Source organism: Pelodiscus sinensis, chromosome 6 (genome assembly GCF_052426305.1).
Source record: "Pelodiscus sinensis isolate ZL-2025 chromosome 6, ASM5242630v1, whole genome shotgun sequence".
In the NCBI taxonomy this organism is placed as follows: Eukaryota; Metazoa; Chordata; order Testudines; family Trionychidae; genus Pelodiscus; species Pelodiscus sinensis.
In genome coordinates, this window is record NC_143057.1 from 11,016,294 (window position 1) to 11,031,093 (window position 14,800).

At 48.1% G+C, this 14,800-nt stretch overlaps 1 protein-coding gene across 1 annotated transcript; it reads left to right on the forward strand.

The window, feature by feature from the left end:
- Nucleotides 1-378: 378 nt before the first annotated feature.
- Nucleotides 379-14,534, forward strand: DNAJC25 (DnaJ heat shock protein family (Hsp40) member C25). Its single transcript, XM_075931426.2, has 4 exons — nt 379-779; nt 7,139-7,291; nt 10,429-10,899; nt 13,543-14,534. The coding sequence occupies exons 1-4, from the start codon at nt 474-476 to the stop codon at nt 13,663-13,665; spliced, it is 1,053 nt and encodes a 350-aa protein (XP_075787541.1). The 5' UTR covers nt 379-473; the 3' UTR covers nt 13,666-14,534.
- The last annotated feature ends 266 nt before the right edge of the window (nt 14,535-14,800 follow it).

Genomic DNA, 14,800 nt, shown 5'->3' on the forward strand with positions numbered 1-14,800 from the left:
AGGACGCTGTCTACCTATCGCCCAGACTTTCTCCTGGCGCTGCCCCTAATTTACCTAGCACAGCGCAGGCTCCCCAGGGGTCCTGAATGTCGCCCGCTGGGCACGTGGCAGAGGTTCTGGCATTCGACTGGGGGGCGGGTCTTGTAGCCGCCTAAATAAGCCACGTTGTGATCCCACAGGCAGCCTGGCTCCTCGATTGGACGCTCCCAGGTTTGGCCAGTCCCCGGGCTCTTCCCCTAGAGCGGCTCCCCTCTGGCTACGTCACTCCGCTAGCCCCGCCCCCGTCTGGCTCCGCCCACCACCTTTGTTCCGTCTCCTTGCGGGTACAATACTGCAGCACCCGTCCGCCCCCTACCCCCAACATGCTCCGCCCCTTTCCCGTCCTGGCTCCTCCCCTCCAGCGCTGGCCCCGCCCCCTGCCTTCGGCCACGTTCGTTGGCTTGGCCCCGCCCCGCGGCTCGCGCGGGCCAGACATGGCGGCGGCGCTGGCGGGCGGCGCGCGGGCCCGGCGCTGGCTGCTGTGGTGGCTGCTGGCGGCGGCGGCGCTGGCCCCGCGGCCGGCGCGGGCGCTGATCGAGGGGCTGTACTGCGGGCGGCAGGTCTGCTACGACGTGCTGGGCGTGAGCCGCGCCGCCGGCAAGGCCGAGATCGCCCGCGCCTACCGCCAGCTGGCCCGCCGCTACCACCCGGACCGGCACCGCGGCGCGCCCGGCGGGGAGACGCTGCAGACGGCGCACGAGAAGTTCCTGCTCATCGCCACCGCCTACGAGACCCTCAAGGTGAGCGAGCGGGACCGCCGCCCCGGCCGGAGCCGCTCCGGTAAGAGACACCGCGGGGGCGGCGCGGCGCCCGGGGAGAGACGCGGAGAGAGGGGGGGGGGCTTGCCCGAGGGGCGGGGAGAGACGCGGAGAGAGGGGGGGGGGCTTGCCCGAGGGGCGGGGAGAGACGCGGAGAGGGGGGGGGGGGCTTGCCCGAGGGGCGGGGAGAGACGCGGAGGGGGGGGGGGGGCTTGCCCGAGGGGCGGGGAGAGACGCGGAGGGGGGGGGGGGGCTTGCCCGAGGGGCGGGGAGAGACGCGGAGGGGGGGGGGGGGCCCGGGGGCGGGGGGGGAGGAGGGGGGGGGGCTTGCCCGAGGGGCGGGGAGAGACGCGGGGGGGGGGGGGGCTTGCCCGAGGGGCGGGGAGAGACGGGAGAGAGAGGGGGGGGGGGGGGGGCTTGCCGGGGGCGGGGAGAGACGCGGGGGAGGGGGGGGGGGGGGGGGGGGGGCTTGCCGGGGGCGGGGAGAGACGCGGAGGGGGGGGGGGGGCTTGCCCGAGGGGCGGGGAGAGACGCGGAGGGGGGGGGGCTTGCCCGAGGGGCGGGGAGAGACGCGGGGGGGGGGGGGGCTTGCCCGAGGGGCGGGGAGAGACGGGGAGAGACGCTGGGGGGGGGGGGGGGCTTGCCCGAGGGGCGGGGAGAGACGCGGAGAGAGGGGGGGGGGCTTGCCCGAGGGGCGGGGAGAGACGCGGAGAGAGGGGGGGGGGCTTGCCCGAGGGGCGGGGAGAGACGCGGAGAGAGGGGGGGGGGGCTTGCCCGAGGGGCGGGGAGAGACGCGGAGAGAGGGGGGGGGGGCTTGCCCGAGGGGCGGGGAGAGACGCGGAGAGGGGGGGGGGGGCTTGCCCGAGGGGCGGGGAGAGACGCGGAGAGAGGGGGGGGGCTTGCCCGAGGGGCGGGGAGAGACGCGGAGAGAGGGGGGGGGCTTGCCCGGGGGCGGGGAGAGACGCGAAGAGGGGGGGGGGCTTGCTCGAGGGGCGGGGAGTCCCGCGCGCGCCAGCTTCCAGCCGAGAGCCATGGGGGGGGGGAGGGGCGCCACTTGCTGGTGGTCCTGAGGGGGGTAAGAATTGGGGTTCCCAGAGCCATGGCGTAGGGGGTTGGGCACAGACTGATGGGGGGGGTGCGGGAGATGGGGTGTGCTCCTGGCGGGAGGGGATGGTCCTAGGCATCATTCCCTGTGAGCTGCCCCCCAGGAGAGAGTCGAATGAGAGACCTAGAATCCAATTTTAAATCTTCCCTGGTTAAACCTCACGGGTCCCCTTTGCGGTGCGTTGCTCTGGCCAGACAGAGCCCGCCACTCCACGCCGCAGGTGGGGGGCTGCTCTGGATGCTGGCTAACGGGTTCCCCCAGTAAGCATGCTGGTAAGGTGAACGCTTGCCAGGTAACTGGTTAACTCTGGATATCCCTAAATCAGATGCCACCCAGCTGATCTGCAGCGCACCCACAGCTACCAGCATGTGTTTGTATTGGTGGTGCACATGCACATATGCCTTGGTGCACGTAGCAAAATGTATTCTGCACGTAATGGAAATATTTAGAGGGAACATTGATCCTAGGTCAGGGGGCCTGAGGAAGTACCTGATACCAGGGCTTGCAATGAGAGGGTGGGGATGGAGATTGGGTGACTTGGGGAGTTGGAGTTGGCTCTCAGCTGAGGTCTGGCCCAGGTTGACCGAGGCTGGGATCCTGTTCCCATCAGCAGGACTGTCTGGCCCTGGGGCAGTAGCAAGGTTCAAAATCCAGTCTCTGTAATTGGCAGTAACTCAGCAAAGAGAGGTTGAGCCACTGTTCTCTAGGGCTGTGTTTACATTGGCGTGATCTTGCGCAAAAGCGGCCGCTTTAGCGCCAATACTTGCTGCCTGTCTACACTGGCCGCAAGTTCTTGCGCAAGAACACTGACATTCTAATGTATGAAATCAATGCTTCTTGCGCAAGAACTCTGATGCTCCCACTCAGGAATAAGCCCTCTTGCGCAACTGTTCTTGTATAAGAGGCCAGTGTAGACTGGCAACATGAATTTCGTGTGCAAGAAAGCTCTGTGGTTAATATGGCCATCAGAGCTTTCTTGTGCAAGAGAGCGTCTACACTGGCATGGATGCTCTTAAGCAAAAGCACATCTCTTGTGCAAAGGCACATGCCAGTGTAGATGCTCTCTTCTGGAAGAGTTTTTGCATAAGAACTCTTCCACAAAAGAGTTCTTGCGCAAAATCATGCCAGTGTAGACGTAGCCTAGCTGTGGGCACAGCAAATCAGAGCTAATAAGCTAGGGGGGACGTGTAGAAGTAGATAGAGCAACTGCCCTGAATTGTGAATAGAAGATTAAGGATCCATTAGAATAAGTTAATGTAAAGAATGGGGTAGGTTCGGAGAAACGTGAGAAGTGTAGGTAAGGTAAAATAAGCGAGGAATCATTTTTTTAGTATTAATCACTGAGGTGTTGTGCACTAGCAAAGGTCACTTCCTTATTAGGAATGTTAAGCATGTCCTTCATTAATTGTGTAGTAAACAAATTTGTAGTCAAAATTTTGTTGACTACCCGATGAATCGATACGGGGTACAGGGCGTCCTCGCTAGAAGTCGTCTCAGTATACATCTGTTCCATACTAAAATCATTGATGCTTGTAGGAATTGATGTGTTAAGTCCTCCCATTCCCCTCTCTTCAGTTGCACAAATCCTCCCACTTTCCCCCCTCCCCCCATATTTGTGCAAAAGAAAGTGCGCCATGGGAAAAAAATTGCTTCTTCCTCTTGCCATGATCCCACAGAATCCCACTCTGCGGTTCCTATTTTGGGTTTTGCAGAGTTTGGGGGATTAGGGAGGGAGTCAGCTGGATTAATTTTGTGTGAAACACTAAGGACAGCCATAGTACAACAAGTCCCTGGAAATATGACTCTTACAGAAGTTATGCTATTCCACTTCCCTGGGCAGGACATTGTCACATAGTGGATGAAAGAGTATGTCTGAAGATTGCATTGTGTATTTTTCTTTTAGGGTGTGATTTGTTCTGCATTTGTCTGGCTCTTATTTGCAGCAGCCTATCAATATAATTTCTTAAAATAGATATTCATCATAATCAGGGCTTCACAAACCCCAGTGAGGGCCACTCGCCAGCCCCACACTGCGCATGCGCCAGACCAGCACTGCGCATGCGCAAAACGCGGGTGAATGGGGCGCACGAAGCGACCGGCTGAAATCTACTCGCCACGGGCAAGTAGATTCAGCGATTTGTCGAGCCCTCATCATAAGTATTTGTACTCTGCTTTCTTAACAAATGATTAATCTGTGCATCTAGGAATGGAGTCGCTCTCCCTTCTCTACCACCTATATCAACACCACACAAATGAACAAATTAAGTACAGGCAGTCCCCGGGTTACGTACAAGATAGGGACTGTAGGTTTGTTCTTAAGTTGAATTTGTATGTAAGTCGGAACTGGTACATATTGTAGGGGAAACTCTAGCCAAACATTTCTCCAGAGCTCAGTTTTATTCTCCCACACCTCACTTCCCTCAGTCCTTTATTCTCAAGCTGAGGTGTCTGCTGAGAAAAGCCGCACTGCGTCTCCCTGGTCTGCTGGGGGGGGCGCTAGCTTCGCGTATCCCTGGTCTGCTGGGGGGAAGCAGCTAGTGCGGGGTTGCCTCACCCCGTTTGTAAGTAGGGATCCGATGTAAGTCGGATCCATGTAACCCGGGGACTGCCTGTACAGTAAAACTCCAATTCTCCAGCATCCAGTGGTCCGGCACTCTTGATAGTCCGGCACCAGCTGGAACCTGGAAGTGCTCCGGCCAGCAAAGACAATTGGAGCTGCTATGAGCCCCATGGGTGCTCATGGCTGGGAAAGGGAAGGGGAGAAGACGGGAAAGGGATTATACCCCTGTGACAGGTCTGCTGGGACCCACACTGTGACCGGCCGAGGGATGGGGGTGGTGGTGGGCGGGAACAGTGCGGCGAGGGACAAACCCTCCGCCGTTTTGCAGGAAGGCGGGGGAAGCCCCGCACTGCGGCTGAGAGTTTCTGGGAGGGAAACGGGCTCCCCACCCCCCAGACTGCAGTAGTTATCGCCAAGCAGGGCAGTGGAGATGGGCGGCCCTGCCAGACCAACCCAGTGGCACCCCAGCTGCTCTGCTCTGCAGCTTCCCCAAGTCTGCTGCTCGTCAGTTTCAGCAGTGGGAGACTTGGGGAAGCGGAGTGGAGCAGAGCAGCTGGGGTGCTGCCGGGTTGGTCCAGCAGCGCTGCCCCTAACCCCCCTGCTCGGCGGTAACTACTGCAGTCTTGGGAGTGGGGTGCCCACTCCCTTCCTGGAAACGCTCGGCGGCGGCACGGGGCTTCCCCTAGCTTCCTGCAAAACAGAGGAGGGTTCGCCCCTCGCAGCACCGTTTCTCACCCACCCCTCGGACACAGTGCAGGTCCCAGCAGACCCGTCACAGTCCCCCGCTGGAGAACCTCCCAATACTCCAGCATATCTGATAATCCGGCACCACCTAGGTCCCAAAGGTGCCGGATTATCGGAAGTCTACTGTAAATTGGATGAACCCCAAGCACTTTGTATAAATGTGGTTGTGATATAGTGGGAAGTGTAACATTTTGTATCTGAAGGCTATAGAATAGTGGTTCTCAAAGTGTGGACAACAGGTGGGCTGCAGGCTCGGAGCTCCCAGCTCCCTCAGTGGGGAGCTTGAGCTGGTGCTCCAGCCCTGTGGTCCCCTGCAAGGTTAGAGTGCCAGCGCCAGCTTCCTGCTGCGGAGGGAGAGGTGAGCCTCACAAACTGGATCTGGCTTGCAGGGGAGGTAGCAGCTCCCCTGCACAGCCGCTTCCTCTCTCCCTGGCTGAGGGAATGGCAATGCAGGAAACAACTCACCTGGAGGCTTTCCCCGATGATGTCCAATGGGGGCAGAAGGGGGTGGTGCCTGGGAGTGGCAGGAGGCACGGAGCCAGGTAAGTGCCCCCATTCCCACATGCACCCTCTTCCTTCCAGACCTCCCCACCCTCAGCCTACTCCTGCACCCTACCTCTCAGCCAGTCCCCTGCACCCCTAGCCCCTTCTGCAGCCATTTTGTCATCATGGGTACTTGGCTGGTGGTCCATGGAAAGGTCTGTAATGAGCAGGGCCAAAAAGTTTGAAAACCACTGCTACAGAAAAAGGTGCAATATACCCATAGCTCATCATGGGGAAGGGTGTATAATATCTGAAATGAGGAATTGTTTGTTGGTAGGGATGTAAAGGGATAGCCAGTTATCTGGTAAACATTGTCTTACTGGGTAACTGGCTAACTGGCACTTGGCACACTGCTGCGGCCTGGTGGGGCACAGTACACCATGAGCAGGGGGCTGTTTTAGCCCACTTCCGCCCACAGCCGAGGGGGAGGCGGCAGTTGCACAGTAAATAAGTTGTTTAACCGGTTAACATTTTAAACAGGATTTTACATCACTGCTACCCAACTGTTTAAGTAATGTTCCATTACTTTTCTTGTTGATTTAAAGGAATGAGTGCAGGATCAGAATGGTAGAAGGAATTTGTAAGGAAAGACTATCATGGTGAACTTGACTAAGCCACAGTTAAGGGATGGGGAATATATTCTACAGATATTTTAAGGGAAAAAGAGGGGAATTCTGCTGGATGGTACAAAAGGTATAACTAAGACTAACTAAATATAATTAAAAGATGAGGTGCTTAGGCTAAATAGTAAGAAAGTGAAGTGAGTGAAGTCCACTATGCTGTATAAATCTCCCAAAGGAAGATTTGCCGTGACACTTGGTGCATTTTTATTAGACTGCCCCCAAAACTAGAAAACATACTCTTAAAATACAGAATTTTATTTCAAAACAAAAAACATCACCTTGCATTGACCGAGATTAATTGGAATCAGTTAATACCATCTGTCTGATTTCTAAGATTGATACTTTGTGCTTAGTATGTGACTGTCACATGGTTAACTACTTCACAATGATATTTCTTTAGGCAAGACCAAGTATGTAGCCCTGACTAAACAATATATATGTGTTTTAGAATAAATCCATTTTGATTATCAGAGTAGAGGAAACAATCTGAAGAATTCTCATAATACCTGAAAAACAGACGCTTAATATTGAATATTAATGATGTAGGTTTCTTTAAAAAGTCTGTCCTCTCTATTCCTTATAGAAATCAGTCCCACACGGATTTTACAACAGTTTCATGGTTAACAGTGTTTTATCACTGAAGTGTAATTTTGGTAACTAAAAATCACTCCACTGCCAAGCCATCTGATGAAATGTACTATGTGACATTGATTAAAAGCTCAAGGATTTGAACCTACAACATTTTGTGTTAACTTTTTTTTGACAGGATGAAGACACACGTAAAGATTATGACTACATGTTGGATCATCCTGAAGAGTATTACAGCCATTATTATCACTACTACCGCAGGAGGTTGGCACCTAAAGTTGATGTCAGGATAGTGATTCTAGTGACTGTATGTGCTATCTCTGTGTTTCAGGTAAAATATATACTGATGCTTGTTGTGACTGTTCTTATATTGAATTTCTAAACTGGAAAATAATAAAATGTGAAGTCTAGATTTCATTACCATTAGTAACGGAAGTGGCTTTTTAATTGTACAATTAGAAGGCTCCCCTATCTGTAAGTGTTGTTTACTATCATTGGTGCTCTAGGCAGATATTCATCTAGTCATATAAATCTATATGCTAGACCCTTTCGTTGATGTTTTTGGTACTATAAATTTAAAGGATAAGAATCTTACACTACTGGAGAAATAATATGGTTCCATGGTCCAAAAAATTAAAGGCTGAACAGTCCATCCCAACTGTAGGGCTAGATTATTTTTCAGTGTTAGACTGAGCCAGTTTCTCATTTTGATATCAGTGTTTTAAGAAGCTAATTTTTAAACTGTTCATGACGGATGTATTTAAAACAATCATAATCCTCCTGATTTCATAGTATATCTTAGAATAAAAATTAGTTTGGATCAGTGAAGTCTTCCTCTTCAAATGAATGATTTTTCTCTGTAGAAACATACATACTATGTATTGAATAAATTAATAACTTTGTATACATTTTCAAGCAATTGTTTAAATAGAATAAATTTATTACCTCTTTTTAATATTTAACATGTATATTGGAGTTACTTGTTGAAGACTTCTCTAAAAGATAAAATGTCCAGTAGTTAATATGCTGTAGCTGAAGAAATCTTGAACCTGGCTATCTAATGGTTCCTGATGTCTCACATGGTGCTTTTCCCAAACAAACCAACTAGGAGCTTTTGATTCTTTAATGCTTATGTGGCATCATTTGCAGATCAGCAGCTGTCGTAGAGTTCTCATTCTCCAAACAGTGTAGACTCGTAGATTCATAAAGTCTTATACAGCCACTTTTCCTCAAGTCTTTGGTTTTGATGGAGAAATTTCACCTGCCTCCCATTCTTTTCCTTGGGTAGAAATGAGGAGATTGGAAAAATTCAGGCAAAAACCAAACTGGAAAATAGTAAAATCTGAAGCCTGGATTTCTTTATCATTAGTCAGTTAATGCTGATTGTAAAGCAAATATAACCTCATGTCTAAATCCAAATTTGCATTTTTTTCTATCTCCTGCCTTTGCTATAGCTCTTGTCTTAATTTAAGAGTTGCACACACTATGAGGTGGTATTGCATTGTTAAGGCCTGTTGATTTTAATAACTATTTGGGTGAATTAGGAAGAGAGAAGGCAGGGTTTTTTTTCCTCATTTTTCTATCCTCGTTTTGTCTGTCTCATCTTAACTCCAACATGAAGCAAGACATGGAAGGGGATTGAGTCTTATAAAGCAAATCCAATCAAGTTATAAGATTGCCCTTGTATAACCTATTTTTAATTAGCCATTTTAAATGGTTAATGTCACTCAATGTCCTGTACTATACTATTCGTTTAGTTGCAAATCCAAGAAAATTAAAAATCTTTAAGAACATTTTTTCCTGTTGCAAAGTGGATATATCAGTGTGACACTTTAAGCTAATACATATAGTGTGCCAATCTAAACAGGGACTCATAGTCCTGTAATGTTATCATATGGATTAGCTTCTGGGGGGAAATTCTCTGATACTGAATTTAGGGCTGTGGATGACTAGTCGCTTCCTCCCCCCTCCCTTGCTGTATCTATAAAGAAGAGGCAGTGGGGTGAGGAAAGGAAGGGGTGCTTCAAAGCAGCAGCGTACTGTGGAGCCAGGGGTCAGCTGGGAACCCTGGGCTCCATACGGTGCTGCCACTTTGAAATGCTGTAGGGAGCACGGAGCCAGCGTTTTCGCCTCTGAAATGTAGCAACATCCTTGAGGCTGTTGCTACACTTCAAAGGTGCAGGCACCCTGTTTGAATAACTGATGCAAATTGTATTGACTATTTGATTAGCCCATTAATCTAAATTTAACATCCCTAGCTAAATTGGAGAATTAAAATTAAAGTCTCAAGTTAATGGATTTCAGTTTGCAAACCATGATTCCATTTGTATCAAACTTTGGCTGATAGTGATGTTTGTATGTGGGAGCAATGATCTCATAATAGAGTTCCACTGTACTTGACAAGTGTAGAATTTCCGTCAAGTGACAAACTCAAAACATGTCCCCTATTGTGCCATTATCCCTTGTTGCAGTATGCAATGAGTAAAGAAACTCTGCATTCTAGTAAAAAAAGTATAAGCAGCTGAGCCACAGTGCTTTAGTATGGAAGAGAAGCACTTTCTTAACTAGTGTCATATTCTGTATCAAGACATGATGCTTCTAGTAAATGAGTTTCTAGAATATGCTGTGCAAACTTCCCCCCATTGTTCTGTAATTTTTTTATATCGCTAAGAATAAATATAGCAGTTGTTAGCATACTTGGTTTCATTAATAATGTGGGGTTAAAAACCTGTCACTAAGACAAAGCAAATCAGCAGGAAAGGTTGCTAATGTAATCCACAGGATAATCCTTCAGTATGAAAATAACTTTCATCTGATAGAATACATGATGATTATGAAAATTAATCCTGCACTGTTTTAGTACTGTTGTAAACGTACTGTATCCATCTCATTAAAAGAGTGAAATTATTATTCTCCTTGTACACTGTAGATTGTGAAATATTTTTCTTTAGCAAAATGAGCACAGGGTTGGAGCCTAACAAGTAGAGTTCTAATCTTGAGTTTAACACTGCTAATACATTGTGGCATTTGTTCTCATCCAGTAGCTGGCCCACAAAAAGGTTCAAGTCTGCTACGGTGTTGATCCAAGGGATCTGGCCCTTTAGCAGGCAGGAAAATCACATGTAAATCTCTTCAGTCCCCATAGAAGACCCTTTAAGCGCAGGGATGTTTTTACATTAGTGTTGCTACTGACTTGTAAGACTTTGAGCAAGTCTTTGATGAAGATACCTGCGCATTTCATATTTATGGAGAGGATCAGGATACAGTGAAAAAGGCAAGAAGTTACCTTGAATTTGCTGAAGATGTCCAGTCATTTCACCCCTCAGCATCTGTAAAATATAAAATTTACTAAATGTGATTATTCTTAATTTTTAACTGAACATCCCAGAGGCAGCATATTTTCCTGTGTTTTTCTTCTGTTTAATGCTACTGCTGGAAATAACAAGCTGTTACTATTTTATATTCTAGTTCTTCAGCTGGTGGAGTAGCTACAATGAGGTCATCAACTACCTTGTCACCGTGCCAAAATATCGTCTACAAGCACTTGAGATTGCTAAGCGACAAGGCCTACTGAACAAAGCTAAAGAAAAAGGCAAAAACAGACGGTCTAAGGAAGAAATCCGTGAGGAAGAGGAAGAAATCATCAAGGACATTATCAAAAATAAAGTAGATATAAAAGGCGGTTATCAGAAGCCTAAAATATATGATATCCTCCTGTTCCAAATCCTGTTAGCTCCTGTTTACTTGTGCAAATATATAGCTTGGTATTGTTGGTGGATTTATTGCTTTCATATTAAAGGGCAAGAATATGGTGAAGAAGAGAAGCTATATATCATACGCAGAAACATGAAAATGTCACAGTCTCAATTTGACAGTCTGGAAGATAATCAGAAAGAGACTTTTCTAGAAAGGCAGCTATGGATAAAAGAGAAGTATGAGGTGAGTACGTGCGGAAAATTGTAATGAAAATGAATGCTAAATGTCCAATTCGCCCAGCTTAAAAACTGGTGTTCTCCTGGGGTATCTATCGTGGTAGTACTGCAAGTAAGACTGTGATTCATTTCTAGATATCACTCATTAAACTGGAGATTTTTGGCAATGAGATTCGGGATTTCTGACCAGAGACTCTTTGTTCATCTGTAGTGGTGCTAGGTATCACAGCAGAATGTGCTGTGCTCCAGAGAATGATTCCATAACCCCTTCAAAGTAACTGTTTATCCAAACCATTTCAGATATTTTTTTTAAATCACTCTACCAATTCATCTAGTTCCTGACTCTGTCCTCTTTGCCCTTCAGTAGTTCCTTCAATTTCTAGTGATCCAGGATCATCTTGCTGGGAAGTGGCTGTTTTATTCAAGTATAGAGCTTGATTGCTCCAGGTCAGAGACTCCACAGAATATACAAGCTCTGTGCCCAGGTCCTGGGGATGTTCCAGAACCTATTACAGTAAAACTCCGATGGTCCGGCATCTGATGGTCCGGTACTCCTGATGGTCCGGCACCATCAGGAACCCAGAAGTGCTCCGGGCAGCCGGACCGTTGGAGCTGCTCTGCCCCAGGTTCCCCGATTCAGCCACTGCTAAAACTGACCAGCGGCTGAATCGGGAACGCCTAGGACAGAGCAGCTGGGGCGCTGCTGGGTTGGTCCCATAGCGCTGCCCCTCGGGGCTGCGGGACCCAACCCGGGCAGCGCCCCAGCTGTCCCCGATTCAGCTGCTGTTGAAACTGACCAGCAGCTGACTCCGGGAAGCCCGAGGCAGAGCTGCTCTGCCCCGGGCTTCCTGGAATCAGCCCCTGATCAGTTTCAGCAGCGGCTGAATCAGGACACCTGGGACAGAGCAACTCTGCCTCTGGCTTCCTGGAGTCAGCCACTGATCAGTATCAGCAGCGGCTGACTTAGGGACGCCTGGGGCAGAGCAGCTGGGGTGCTGCAGGGTTGGTCCAGTAGCGCCGCTCCTCAGCGCTGTGGGACCAACCCGGCAGCACCCCAGCTGCTCTGCCCTAGGCGTCCCCAAGAGCAGCTGGGGTGCTGCCGGGTTGGTCTCACCACGCCAAGGGTCAGCACTACCGGACCAACCCGGCAGCACTCCAGCTGCTCTGCTGCAGGCGTCCCCGATTCAGCCGCTGCTGAAACTGACCAGCAGCGGCTGAATCAGGGACGCCTGGGGCAGAGCGAACTATTGGAAGGGGGGGGCTATGAGGAGTCTGGGGTGGCATCCCCCCCCCACCCCAGACTCCTCATTTCCCCCCCCCCTTCCGATAGTCCGGCAAATCTGATAATCCGGCACCCCCTGGGTCCTAAAGGTGCCGGATTATCGGAAGTTTACTGTACTTTTAAGTACTGACTATGCTTGTTGTTGTACAAGACGCAACTGGAGGATTATCTTTGTACCAAGGAATTGGTAACTGAGAACACATTAGGAGCCTTTATAGTTCTTTAGCACAGTAAATCTATGTTTAACAGTTTTCTGCCTTACTGTGTTGCTGTGGTGATATAAGGATTTTTGACAGCAGTACTTCATGTGGTGTTGTATTATGTCCCCACATAGTGTGTACAGTTAGTGAATTCAAGGTGCAGAGTTTTTCAGATTTCTTGTGCTGAAACACTTCAGTTGCCATTGAGATACCATGCAGTTATCCACTGTTGGAGATCAACACTTTGGACTATATTACTAGAAGTAGGCTAGCTAGTTCAGGAGCAGGTGATAAATACTAGAAACTGAAAGAATCACTGTAGCAGCAGTGCCAAATTCTAAACCTAGATAAACAGACTTGAAAGTGTATGTGAAGTCTTAACTTCCCCGTTATTTACAATAGGTGGCTTCCATATGGCATAGTGAGGTTTTCAAATCTGTAAGGGAAAACTTACAGTTTAGACCCTAGACTTACTGATTCTTTGAAACCTGCGTGGTTAATATTATTATCTCTCTTGAGGAAGTTATTAATATTAGTGTTGTTAAATTTATTACCAATGAAAAAGTATTTAATTTAAAATAATTATAAACTAGAATTAATAATTCTAATGCTTCAAATGTGGGGATAAAAACGTTTGCTTCTGTAGCTAGACAGATTTAAAAAAAACCTGTCAAATTTAACTGCACTCCAAAATTTGTCTAGTTAGTCTTGACTGCAGAAGGAAACACATATGAAAATGGCCAGAAGAAACAGTTACACCAGTGGATCTAACTATTGCCTTGAATATTTCCTATATCAGCATCCTGAGAATGGCCTCTCTGTTTCTGTAGAATAATACTGTCTCCTGCATAAGCATGCAACTTTTAGATGAATATTCTGTGTGTTTTAAAATACATTCTTTTAATTGCTTAATAAATTTGAGATGAGGCCAAATTCTGCTCTTACTGTGGATTTAGAATCTATACTGGTGTAACTCAACTGAAATTATTGGAGCCAATTAATGAGCCAATTCTGCATTCCACCAGCAGTCCCACTGACCTGACTAAAGTCTGCAGTTTGATACATTGTAATAGCAGGACTAGCCCCTTGCCTCTAGTATAAAGCTTACCTTAAGGGCTCACTTTTTCTTGGGCTTTATTTAAAGTCACCTTTTTTTTCTCCTGTTCAGGTCTACAAGCAAGAACAAGAGGAAGAGCTAAAGAAGAAGATGGCCATGGACCCACGATGGAAGAGATACAGGCGGTGGATGAAGAATGAAGGACCTGGAAGATTAACGTTTATTGATGACTGAAGTCTGCTAAACAGTACCTATAAACTTGATTTGCAAGAAAATTTCGTAACTATGAGGGAACACTGCAGATATAATTCCTAAAGATCCAACCTACAGCAACCAGGATGACTGTCAGGGTGGGAAGTGCAGATCCAGAGAGCAGGGTAGATGTGCAGCCTCACAACAGAAGTTTACAGGAGATAGACCATAGGCAGGAAAAGTGAAACGTCTGCCTCTCTTACTCAGGAAGCTCAGAGAGTGGGGAGATAGTAGGAAGAAGCAGCAAACCCTAAAGACCCATGGTGCCTCATCTGATAAATGGGTGTGACTGGAGACAAACAGCAGGAGAGCTGCAGGTGGTTTATAGTCAGGGTCAAGATTGCAATTAAACACCCGTATACTACAGCCAGGACTTACAGGAGTGAGGGAGAGGAGAGGCTGATTTGATTAGAGACTGGTAGCAGGGAAGGGGGTTCTGGGCATAAAAGGAAAATACCAACTTTTACTGAAGTCAATGTAACCTAGATCTGGCCTTGAAATTCAAGAAAGAGCTTGTATTTAAATTACAGCGTGGGAATCAGATTTTTCCCCCTTTGGTCGTAAGTGCACTTGATAACTCAGTTGCAACTGGTACATTTATCAACAGCATCTGCCTTGAAAAGAAACACTCTCCCATGGAATTTTTTGACTGACTAAAAATGTAAAAATATATTTCTTGTAGGTCAAGATGATACATTACAAGATTTTTCAATGCTTTTTAATCATTGGTCTGAGCCAATGCTTACTGAGGTCAGTGGGAGACTTTCCATTAATGACTTTGAGCTTTGGATCAGTTTAAATGTGTAAGTCTGGTAGAAAGCAAAAATACTCAATTGTGCCCCCCCTCCCCCCCCCCCCCCAAAAAAATCACCAACCACCAAAAAACAAAAAATCCTGAGCTGCAAAAAGTATGGCTAAGTCTGCATACAAATATGGACTTGACGCACATGCAGTACTGTTTTAAGAAAACAGCTTTATGATATTACGTTGACCAAACATTGTACCAAAAAGGTCCAGCTATTAAACCCTTTTCTCTGAACTTCCACATATAAAATTATTTCAGTAATTATTCAAATAATAAATAGCTGCAATACGTACACAATTTACAATAAGGACA

Excerpts from the sequence above, each read along its gene's own strand:
- DNAJC25 (XM_075931426.2), top strand. The coding sequence starts at position 474 with ATGGCGGCGGCGCTGGCGGGCGGCGCGCGGGCCCGGCGCTGGCTGCTG. Across the intron at positions 780-7,138 it reads CCGCCTACGAGACCCTCAAG|GATGAAGACACACGTAAAGA; the intron begins GTGAGCGAGCGG and ends TTTTTTTGACAG. Across the intron at positions 10,900-13,542 it reads GGATAAAAGAGAAGTATGAG|GTCTACAAGCAAGAACAAGA; the intron begins GTGAGTACGTGC and ends TCTCCTGTTCAG.